General features: G+C 33.9%; 1 protein-coding gene across 1 annotated transcript in view; it reads right to left on the bottom strand.

Annotated features, from left to right (window-relative positions):
- Positions 1 to 9,433: 9,433 nt before the first annotated feature.
- LOC131160155 (uncharacterized) overlaps positions 9,434 to 12,890 on the bottom strand; it is a 34,960-nt gene continuing 31,503 nt past the window's right edge. Inside the window, exons 7-8 of the mRNA XM_058115527.1 lie at positions 10,168 to 10,278; positions 9,434 to 9,970 (exon numbers count right to left, since the gene is read on the bottom strand). Coding sequence (XP_057971510.1) covers positions 9,842 to 9,970; positions 10,168 to 10,278 — 240 coding nt within the window. The 3' untranslated portion in view covers positions 9,434 to 9,841. The remainder of the gene's footprint in view (positions 9,971 to 10,167; positions 10,279 to 12,890) is intronic.

Below are 12,890 nucleotides of genomic sequence, written 5' to 3'. Positions count from 1 at the left end.
CTGTTCTGAGGCCATCCTCACAACGCGAAAGTACTGCTCCACATCAAACAAGAAGTTCTCTAACTCCTTGGCATCTCGGGCACCCCCATACGTCTTGGGTTCTGGCACCTTGGTTTTTCTAACTCTCGGAGTGTTGGAGTTCCCCATAGCAAGAACCATCACATTCATCTTTGCATCCAGATCTGCCATCCGGGCCTACAAAGCTTCCACTATGTGGTGAAAGTCCTTTGACAAGTCGCCTAGAAAACTTGTTTGATGTTTTTGTGATCCCATCACCTCATCAACAAGTTCTCTCATCTGGGCCACCTCCGCGGCCATAGTGTTGGTTGTTTCCTCAACCTGTGCTTCCAACACGCTGATCCTCTCAGCATTGTTTGGTGCCATGGTCACTTACCAAAGCTTTCCAAATCCAACAACGAAGGCAATCGAATTCACATAGCAACTCAACCTTGGGCTCTCACCAAGTGTCACCAACTTGGCTCTAATACCAAATGTCACGGTCCGACTATTTTCACACCGTTGTGAAGGGGCCGTGCGGCGGTAGCTAAAGCACTCTTGCTTAACTAGCCAGCCTATCGTTTACCAACATTCATCCACAAAACACTTTCATTAACATTCATTCAGATAGCAGCGGAAATAATAATCAATTCATGAAAGCCGTGGCAACCAAGCAGTAAACATTGAAGCAAACATAATTCATTAACAAATCCTCCGTTGACATGTTGTACTTAGCGAGGGAGGCAAGTAGGCTAAGCACGTTGACAATTGCTAGTGAGTTTTACAATGACTAATGAACACTCACGCTCCCCTAAAGAGGTTTTTATGTAATTATCATCTTGGCACTAGGAAACATCAAAGTGACCGAGGAGTCATACTGCCTTATTTGGCTTACAAAGACTCTACTAGCAGAAAATAACCCTACACTAGTATTTACATGATGGAAACCCATCCTAAGCACACGAGATAAGCGGTCACAGGCAAGCATAATGCCCTGAACAAGTTTAGCTCGTGACACCTAGCAATGTCACCTGCTCCCTTGTTTGTCGCCTATGGAGTAGGCAATCATTGAAGAGCTCCGCCTTGAGGCTCGTCAAGGAATCGTCCCTTGTATCGAGCTGCTCAAAGTGCAAGATCTTGTGCCCTACAACTTTAGTCTTGCTCCATCTAGTCCTCACCTTACTTTTCATAGTCTAAATTTACCGCCTTGTAATATATGTGTATATGATTTTGATGTCTTCCTTTTGCAATCATGGATTGGATTGATTTTAAGCAGATGATAGCTAAGAAGAAGAAGTGAAGAGGCAGTAGCAGCAAAAGAAGGCTTCACTGGGGGAGTCTTCCTAGGTGGAAAATGTTCCTAGGTCTAATGAAGAGGTTCCTACTCTACCACTTCCGATTGTTGTACTCAAGGGGTGGGGCTTGCATGATTCGATCATCTTCGGTACTACCCTCTGGAGCGTTATGCTCCCGAAAGATGCTTGCAAGGTAAGGATGATGCTCCTTGAAGCTCTTACTTCAGCTACCCACCATGCGGCTTACCAGATATGTTCCAAGTGGTGCTTATAAATATATGTTTTCTTGTTCATCCTGCTTATCTTTTATTTTTATTTTTTTCTTTTATCTTGCAACCATTAACCTCACCTTAGAGGACAAAGTCAGTGAGAAACACAGGGTTTCCTTGGAGCCACAGCAGCAGGCGATGGACTTATAAACACAATTGAATGCCAGTGCCACTAGGGAGAAAGCTCTTGAGGAAAAGATAGCTCAGATTCGGAGTGTGGAGATACCAGTTGCTGTCGACTTTGCCATAGCTAGCTATTAGAATTAAGAAGAGTTTCTTCTAGACAGGAAGAAATTTGGGGTCTAGTCATATCGTGGGGGCTTTCATAGGTGCTGAGAGCAATGCAAGATGAAGTGCCCTCTGATCGATACATCTGGTATCTGTTATGCTGGGTATGGCAATGTGAGCCCTCCATTGGGAGAGGAGGATGAGGAAGCGGGAATTCTGGGAATTGAAACTTTTATTGGAGGATTATTATTATTTTGTAATTTCTTCAAAAAGTATACAAACTATTGATAATATTTTTTTTAATATATATGAATTCCGTGTTCTCTGAATCTCTTTTCCCCTCATATCTATTAATATGTATGCTCCTGGCTTGATCTCTGTTACTACTTGATAAGGCCCTTCCCAGTTGGGCTTCAACTTGCTAGTTCCTAGATCACCAAGATTATTCTGCACTTTTCTTAACACCAAATATACTGGCTTGAAAACTCAAGATTTGACTCAGTCATTATAGTATTTAGTCACCCTTAGCATGTATGCTCCCTATTTGATTTGGGTATGGTCCCAATTTTCTTCTAGTAGATCTAACTTTGCTCTGAGCTCCTCATTGTTCCTTTCTTCATTAAAGTGTTGTCTTCTCCACGAGGGTTTCTACTCTAAAATAAAGAAGGAAAGGAGTCTCTCCCGTGGCTATTCGTCGACTGGTATAGTATGTTCATATGATTGAGGGAAGCTTTTCCACCCACCTGCCTTGTGCCAATTCTAGGCGTGTTTTTAAACCATACAAGAATTTTTGGTTTACATTTTCTGCCTGTTCGTTGCTCTGCTGTTGTAATAGATGCAAAAAGAAGTCTGATGCCCAAGTTGGAGCTTGCTTGGAAATGATTGTTATCAAATTGCCTTCCGTGGTCTATCAATATTGCCCAAGGCACCCCAAACCTGCAAACGCCGGAAGTACAAATAAACTTGGTGATATTCCGCTCCATGATGTGGGACAAAGCTTCAACCTCCACCCATTTTGTAAAGTAATCTATGGCAACCACCAATGATTTTTGTTGCCCCGCTACTAAAGGCAATGAACCCAATTTGTCAAGCCCCTATTATGAGAAGGGACATGAACTAGTCAAGGGAGATAATGCGCTAGTAGGTTAATGGGGTATATTAGCACATCTTTGGAATCTATCGCATCGCTTCACCAGTTTTAGTGAATCTTCTCTCATGATGGGCCAATAATATCCTTGTCCTAGAGTTTGTGAGCCAGAGCTCTCCCATCTAGATCGTCACCTCAAACCCCTTCATGGATCTCTTTTAGTATATACTTTGGTTCCTTATTGCCCTGGCATCATAAATATGACAACGTTAAGGACCATCGGCATAGTTCTTTGCCTATTATTGTATACCTTGCCAGCTTCTTCCTTAGCTTCAATGACTCCCTTCTTCTTCTATTGTGGTTATGGAGATTTCTTCATAGGTTGGTTTCCTTATTTGTTCTAGGTAGACTGCATTCTCCCAATCCGGCTTTAAAATTGAAGCTAGTTTTGCCAATGCGTCAGCTTTGGCATTCTTTGCTTGGAGAATATGCTCAATTTTGAATTCGAAAAATGTTTTGATATATTATAACACCTTTGCCATATATCTTTTCATTTTTGGTTCTCTGGCTTCAAAATCACCTTTCACTTGTTCAACCACTAGTTGAGAGTCACTAAAAACCTGGAGATTTCTTACTTCAAGAGACATAGAGAGGCGCAACCCTATGAATAGTGCTTTATACTTTGTGTAGTTATTAGTTGTCGCAAATTCTAACCACAATGCGTAGTGCACCTCAAATCCATTTGGGGTTGCAAGGAAACCTACATCTTCTCTAGTTCCATTAGAGAACTCGTACACATGGATCATCCAAACTTCTGCATCTCTTGACTTTTCGTAAGCTTGTTCGATGATGAAATCCGCTAGGACTTGGGCCTTGATCATGGTTCTTGGCTTGTAATGGATGTCAAACTCTCCCAACTCGACTGACCACTTTACCATCCTTCATGAGGTTTCAAGCCGCTGAAGGGCTTGTCTTAGAGGCATGATGGTCAGCACGATTATTTTGTGTGCTTGGAAATAAGTTCTTAGCTTCCTAATTACATAAATGATGGCAAAAGTAGCTTTCTTTGCTAGTGTATAATTGATCTCTGTTCCACGCAACACCTTGCTGGTGTAGTATATGGACTTGTGCTGCCTATTTTCCTCTCATACGAGGACTACGTTCACCGGACATCATGTAGAAGCCTGATACAAGTACAAATCCTCTCCTATACTTGCTTTAGTCAAGAAGAGTGGAGAACTGAGGTACTTCTTAAGCTATTCGAAGGCTTTACCCTGCTCGTCATCCCATTCAAACTTTCCTGCTTTGCGTAATGCCTTGAAGAATGGCAAGCACTTATCCTTTGAACAAGAGACAAACCTGCTCAAAGATGCATTTCTTCCCGTTAGAACTTGCACCTCCTTCTTTGTCTGAGGGGCCCGCATATCCATCAAAGCTTTCATTTTATCTGGATTCGCTTCTATCCCCCTATAGGTCACCATGAGCCCTAAACATTTTCCTGTTGACACACCAAATGCACACTTAGCTGGATTCAACCTCATTCTATACTTGCATTGTTTTTCAAACATTCTTCCTAAATTCTTCACAAGATCATCAGATTTTAGGCTCTTTACTAGCATGTCGTCCACATAAGCCTCCATAGTATTCCCTAGGAGATCCTTGAAGATATTGTTCACCAACCTCCGATAAGTTGCTCATGCATTTTTTTAACCCCAAACAACATTACTTTATAACAATAAAGCCCCCTTTCGGTGATAAAGGCAATTTTATCTTCGTCTTGTGGGTGCATGCAGATCTGATTGTAGCCTGAATATGCATCCATGAAACTTAAGTGTTCATGTCCAGATGTGGAGTCCACCAACTAGTCAATTCGTGGATGAGGGAAGCTGCCCTTGGGATATAATTTGTTCAGATATGTAAAGTCAATGCAAGTCCGCCACTTCCCGTTTGACATTTTTATGTTGTTGAGCCATTCTAGGTAGTTGACTTCCCTAATGAAATTGGCCTTCAAAAGTTTCTTTACCTCCTCATCAATTTTATTGATTCGTTCTAAAGCAAAGCTCCTCTTCTTCTACTTTATAGGATGATGGTTAAGGTCTACTTCCAATCTATGCTCGATGACTGCAGGATCGATCCTCGGCATATCATTGGCAGACCAGGTGAAGATGTCTACATACTCACCTAATAACCCCACCAGCTTTGTTTTTAATGAATTTGGTAATTGTTTTCCAATATAGATGTATTTTTCTTGGTCGTCTTTAATTGAAACGCTGACCAACTCCTCATCTAGTGTGCTGATATGGGAGTACTCACCTCTCACCTCCAGATCTTCTATGGTCAAGGTCTTCTACCCTTCTCTTTTTTCCTTTCAACGCCATTATTTAGCAGTTGCGAGCTGCCATCTGATCCCCTTTTATTTCTCCCACTTCGTTTGGGGTGGGAAACTTAACATTTAGATGATAGGTAAAGACTATAGCATGAGTTGCATTAAGTGCTAGGCTTCCCACTATTATTTGTAGATAGAAGGACGGTCTATCACCAAGAAATTAGTCATGAAAGTGACTTGCTACGGGGGTGTCCCCGTATTTAGGGGAAGTGTGATTGTACCCAAAAGATGTACCACGTTTCCTCCAAATACAACTAAGGATGTTGAGATAGGCTTCAAACGTTCCCTTATTATCTTCATTTCTTGTAGAACCGATAGAAAAATTATGTCAGTTGAGCTTCCATTGTCTATCAGCACCCTCCTTACCCAATAATTAGCGACGAGTAGAGATACCACCAAGGCATCGTCATGTGGTTGTTGCACTCCTACCTCATCGTCTTTGGTGAAGAAGATGATCTCCTCTTGCTTCTGCTTTTTATAGAGCTGCATCTGATCCTCCGTTAGAAAAATATGCTTTGCATATCTCTTCCTGGCACTTCCGTTGTCCCCTCCACGGCTGGTCCCCTAAAAATCACAGCAATCTCTCCCACAACTTGATCTTTTTTTTTTTCTAATCTTCTGGCTTTTGGTGACTACGTGCTTCAGCTCAATGATCACTCCTTTTTGTAAAATTTGAAAAGTATCCTTTTCTTATAAGAACTTCAATCTCAATTTTCAAGTGAACACACTCTTCTACGTCATGCCTATGATCTTTATAAAATTTGCAGAATTTTAAGGTGTTTCTCTTATATGAAGGCGTACACATGGGTTTTGGCTAGGATATGTAGCCTTTCTCCCTAATGTGCATCACTACACTGGTTCAGGAGACATTCAGGGGGCTATAATATTAGAACTTTGGTGTGGTCCTATCTCCCTTTGGTTGCTAAGTTGCTTACTACTTTCTTGTCTCTTCCCCACTTTGGCTGCCTCATCAATATCTCTTAGGCCCTTCCTTTTTAAATTGGTTTGACTTATTCTTGTGGTCATGAACTCTTCTAGATTAATGTATTTTTGGGCTCACATCATCAGCTCTCTACTGGGGGTTTCTTCCCTAGAGAATTTAGGAATTCCCCTTGCTGAAGAGCCATCGTCAAAGCCGCCACGGCCACCCCATGATACAAGTTTCGAATCTATAAGGTGACATTGAAAAAAGAATGCATGAACTCTTTTAGTGTCTCCTTTTCCCCTTGGAAAAAGACTCATTAGATGAGCCGAGGTTTTTTCCATTTTTTGGCTACTGACGAAATGTCCTATAAACTGCTGCTCCATTAAAAAGACACATAAGCTTGAACTATATAATGTCTAATCCTGAAAAGGTGCATAGGTAGCTTATTTAAATGAAACAAGTTCCATCAACTTCATGTGTGAAGATCACCTCGTGGGTAGTTTAAGTCCATTATTTCCCTTTCTTAACCTTTGTGGTGACCTACATTTCTTTCAATGTCATAAAATCCACTGAAAGATTAAGATCTCCATGATGATGCTTAATATTTAGTATGATATATATCATAGATGGGATTGAGATGGTGATGCATATTCTTGATATTGACAGAAGGAAAGTGGACCACCAATTCATCAATAGAAGAAGTCACACCTAGCAAATGTTGAAAACCAAAAGTGGAACATCTAAACAACACCATTTTTTTAAAAAAAAAAACCCAGAAATGGCGAGAAAAGGGAGATCAACCAAAAAAAGAAACTAAGATAAAGGATCAAAAATGTTTTAAAATAATTATCATTGAGAGAATAGACCTACAAGTAGTGCAAATTGGTTGCCATTCTACTAGGTTTTTGAGTTGATATTGTGATGGCTCAAGGTTGAGCACTAGTAGAGCCATCATCCATTAAACTAATCATTAATAACTTTGTAATTTGAGTTCATGAATTTACAATTTGTTTTTATATGACGAAAAGCCTCTATATATGTTAACAACCCTAGGGAATAGGGGGGCTTGCCATAAGCCACACAAAAGAAACAAAAGGAGAGGACAATCTCATGCATCATTAATAAATTTACTTTTAGGTGGTGTTTAGTAATTGGGAATCAACTCGAGGAATCAGAATCAGAATTGTTGATTCCCATTCCTAATATTTGTTTTTCGGTAATCTTATTTCGATTCTCATTCCATGTAGGAATGGGATTCCTCTTTTTCCTACATTTTGATTCCTAACTTTTACTTTGGAATCAAATTTTGATTCCTAGAAACATAGTATTTATTATAATACGATAATTTATATTAATATAATATAGTACATATATTACACAAATTTTAAAAAATAATATTAATATTATGATATCATTATTAATATTTAAAATATTTTAATATATTTTAATGTAAATATTAAATCATAATTATTATTTTTTATTATATACAATAATGTTATAACATGTAAAAATTAATAGAATAATATTAAATGTTAAATAATATGATATACTTGTAATATGATTATTAATTTATTATATTATTATTTTTTATCTTAAAAATAAATAAAATTATTGATTTATTATATTATTATTTTTATCTTTAAAAAATAAAAAATAAAATCAAAAAAAATATTTATTATCATCAGTAAATATATAATAATAAAATTTAATAATGATATAGCATAGAAAAATATTTTATACTTGCACATATTATATATGATATAATATTATATATAATATAACAAGATATATACTACATAAATATAAAAAATAATATTAATATAATACTCTATATAATATAATATATTACATAAATCTAAAAAATAATATTAATATTATAACATCATCGAATATAAATATATAATAATATTTTTAATATAAAATATTTTAATCATTATTATTAATATTTATATTATATATAATATTATAACACATAAAAAATAGTTGAATAGTATTTAAATTATAGAATACTATGATATATTTGTGGTTATTATTATGTATAATCTTAAAATAAAATAAAATATTAATTATTAATATCATTGATTAAAATATATAATAATAAATTTTAATAATAATATAATATATAAAAAAGAATAAAATAATAGTGTAATAAAATATAATGCTATGGTGGTTGCTTTTTAAATTATTATTTTATATTAAATAATAAATTATGTTATAGTGTTATAATACATGATACTTTTATTTACATTTAATAAATTACATATTAAAAATAATAATTATAAATATAAGATAAAATATAATATTAATAATATAGTTAAAACAAAATAATAATAATAATAATAATAATATGCAAATTATACTCAAGAACATAATTATCAAAATGATTTTATTACAAAAAAATATTTATTATATCACTTAATAAAATAATAGTATGTAATAATTACGTATTTATAATGTTGTTATTAATTGAATAAATTTTTTATACTATAATGACATAACTGATAAATTAAACTCATTTCCGATTCCTATCTTTACATATACCAACAATATGATACAATTTTGATTTTGATTCCTTGCCGAACCAAACATGAGAGAGGAATCTGACATTCCGTTTCCAATTCCAGTGAATACCGATTCCGATTCTAATTTTAACTGTAAACCAAACACTACCTTAATTTTTAGTAGATCTATCATGTGTTCAAATTCTCTAGTTTTAATAAGTTAGGTGATACTTGGTATCAAAGGCAACAGTAATAAGGTATAAATAATTTAGTATGCTCAAATGAATGCAATGAGAATGAAAAGTGATTCGATTGTTATATAAATATTACGAGGACTAATTCCGTTCCATTCTTGCCTACGAAACAAATAAATGTAAACAATATTATTTAGTAAAAACACATCATACTAATTAATTTCTATTCATGAATAATCCTATAATTTGATTATTTCCAAATCACTGACAAATTTGCCTAATTTGCTCTACAAGTTGTTGATCTATAACTGAAATTGCACCTTTGCTTCTGGTATAATTATGCCCTATATATTACTCTGGGCCCCTGGGGATTTGTAGAGCAACAAACTTGAAATGGTCATCCTTGTAAGTCGAATTTTGTGCAGCAAATATATATAAATATTAATATAAAGCAAATATATATGTGTGTGTGTGTGTATATATATATATATATATATATATATATATATATAGAAGCTGAAGAAGAAGCTCGACATTTAATGAACATAGTAGAAACCAGCAAACAGTTGTCTATATTTATTTACTTATTTGGGTAGAAACCAGAGAGAACTTGTTCTATGCACAAGTTGAACTTGAACCATACTCAACAGTATGATCCACTCATTGTGCCAGTGATAATGATTATTTACATTATATCAGGATAGAATAGTCTTTTTTTCCTTTTATTCTTGGAGACTACATGAGCCACCTTTATCTCTTGTAGAACTCTAATGATTCAATGAAGGCTTTTTCTTTTCCCAATCTTTTGCTCTCTCTCTCTCTATCATGGTATCAGAGCAAGCTAAACCCTCGTTGCTATCATTGAGTTATTATCACTAACACCTTGCACACCCCTGCAGTACAAATTTAAGAAGCCACACACTACACTACCAGTATTCATAATATGATGAGGAGTTGGTTCAGGCGGCAGCAGCTTCAGCAGGAGAGGAGACCATCTTAAGGACGCGGACAGGATCCCCGACCTTAACAATCCTTCCCTTTGCTTGGGTCAGGGCTTCAGGGCAAACCAAATTCTGTCCAAAGTATATCTGCAAAACATGCAGTTTTGAGCATTCCAATATTGATTCATTTTCATGATCACAAATTTTGTCTCTTAAATTTAAATTTGTACAGATTTACAAATATAATTTTATATAATATTTTATCTAAATTTATGTAAATCAAATTCGAGATCCAAAATCTATGTTCTCAAATATAAAGCTAAGAATTTACATTTGAGACTCACCCTTCCCCGTTTTTTCTGAGTTGGTCGCAAGACTTCATCTGACCGGAAGCTCATGAGAGTTCTATTTGGCTCAGACTCAGTAATCCCATTTTCTTGATTAATTGTGGGTATCTGTGGATAAAGCATCATCAATCTTCTAATGGGGTGACTGTGACAAAATCAATTTTTATTTGTGTGCGAGAACATACAAAGAGGATATCTGGTATCATTCTTCAATTTTTTTTGTCTTTACAGCAATACAATGAAAATATAAGTGATGCATTTATCCTTTACAGCAATACAATGAAAATATAAGTGATGCATTTATCCTTTATAGCAATACAATGAAAATGTAAGTGATGCATTTATCCATGCTGCTAGTTTCATATTTTTAATTTCTACTTTACACCAATGTGAAAAACTGAGAACTAAATTTTATAATTTTCAATTGTGATTGTAAACTATACTTTGATACAACTATAGTTGTCAACTATACTTTGAAAAAATTAGTCTCCCTAATTTAAGAGTCTAATGTTTTGTTTTGTCTTCGTTTTCCTTTTCGTTACGTTTAGTTTCTATCTATTTGTAATTTGCTTTGCTGGAACCACGGTTTTCCTCCGTCATAAGAAAGGAATTTTCTAATAAAGTAAAGGAGGTGCCGCCCTCTTTTAAAACTGTTCTTAGACACTATAATATTGAGTTTAAAAATACAATAATTATGTAAAACTGCATTTATTTTTATTATCTTATTAAGTTTTAAAATACAAAAATGAACATGCCTTTAAGGCCCGTTTGGAACAAGGATTTTACTTAGCAAAAGTAAAGGAAAAGAAAATAAGAAGTTGATTAACCAAGCACGCTTTAAAAATGAAAAGAAGAAAAAATGTTCATTCTGCTAGATTGTTGTGTAACAACTTTACAAAGATTACAGAAAGTGTTTGTGAATTCATTTTTTTTGCATTAGAAAAATTGTTTTAAAAAATGCAGATTCACATGTTTTGATTATAGAATCCTACATGCTAATGCTTCAAATAATTTAGTGAATAGGAACTTATTTAATATAGCATATATTACAAGTAAGCTTTAGTTGCTATTGATGAGAAGAATCATCCATTTACTACTTCATAATTTACTACTTTATCGATTATAAGTGAAGTTTAAATTTAAGAAATTATAAATATAAAACAATATAAAATATAGAATGACATATTTTATACTGTTTTAGTCTTTAATGGAATTCTTGTTATCTGAAAAATAAAATATAGACTTTCATATATTAAACAGGAACATGCACAGCAATGGAACATATTTTTTTCTCCAGATTAGGTGTATGAAAAAACACACAAAAAAAAATTAATAAAATTGAAAGAACTAAGATACAATGGATTAATATTCTAATATAAGTCCTTATTAATTACTTTAAATCTCATTTGGAAAATACAAACATAGTGGATTTGTTCTAAAATTTAGAAATAGTCTACTAATTCAAAGTTTAATTAATTTTTTTTTTTTTATATTACAAATGCCATAGAATCTTAGTAAAATTTGTGCACAAGTATTTATAACCAGTACACAAACTTAAACATCGACAAAGCACATTTTATTTTACTCTACTTCTATAGTAGAATATGAATGCACATTACATCTTCTTAAAAATCAATAAGCGATATACATCTCTATATTTTTAAAAATAATTTCAATTACTTTTATAATTTAATGTACATAAATGTAAATATAACCTGGTATACATATTTTTATATTTTTTTAGTAATTTTAATTTGACTTAATTCAATAATCTTAAAAATAATTTGAATCACTTTTACAAGTTTAAATGTATGTAAAAATAAATGTAACATTATATACACATTTCTATACCTTTTTAATGAATATGAATTAAGTCTAATTTTTAGTGTATGTAAATATAAATAAAGGATAAAAAAGTCGTTGCCAATAATTTAGATTAGTTTTATAATTTTATTTATGTAAACATAATCTGAGGATGTAAAGAGGGGAATAATGAAAGTGAAAATATTACATACGCCGGGTATATAACTGAATTTAAAATGATTTTGCCATGTATAAAAAAAAAATACTTAATTTAGTTAAATACATGCATATGACAAAATCATATTCAATTCGGTGTATAAACCCGTGTGTCTAATAATTTTTCAGTGAAAATAGAACCAATCACACGAAGAGAGAGACTAGGATTAAAAACATAAGATAAAATAATAATAATAATAATAATAATAATAAATTGAAAGAGACAAAAGAAAGAAAAAACAAATTAGCTGAAAAATGTTGCACCATATCCTTCCCAACTTCAGAAATAATATATAAATAAATAGATAAATGGCCCCTAATTCTTTATATGAGAAAGTTTTTGTCCTTTTAAGGATCTCTAGTCAACAGGGTCACACAACAGATTGCCTACAATAAAGTCTTGACAGACATCATCCCATTGGAGAGACAAGCTGGCTGGCATATCTTCTTTTGTCTGTCTTCGGTAGGTGAACTATAATATATAGTATCATATTTGATTATCAAAGCCATAATCGCAATTTGTGCTATGGGCAGTATTAGGGATGAGCCATTTTGACATTGCTAAAACAAGACAAAAAAATAAGGCTATTGCAATCTAGAACCTCCATGATAGTCCTCTACTCTATGCCTCCCCTTCCTTTTTTTACTCTTACAAAGTCCTTATCAAAGAAGTGGCTTTGGTCCGTTTATCTCTACTTTGG

This window comes from Malania oleifera, chromosome 7 (genome assembly GCF_029873635.1).
Source record: "Malania oleifera isolate guangnan ecotype guangnan chromosome 7, ASM2987363v1, whole genome shotgun sequence".
Lineage (NCBI taxonomy): Eukaryota > Viridiplantae > Streptophyta > Magnoliopsida > Santalales > Ximeniaceae > Malania > Malania oleifera.
This window is presented reverse-complemented; position numbering and strand designations above follow the sequence as displayed.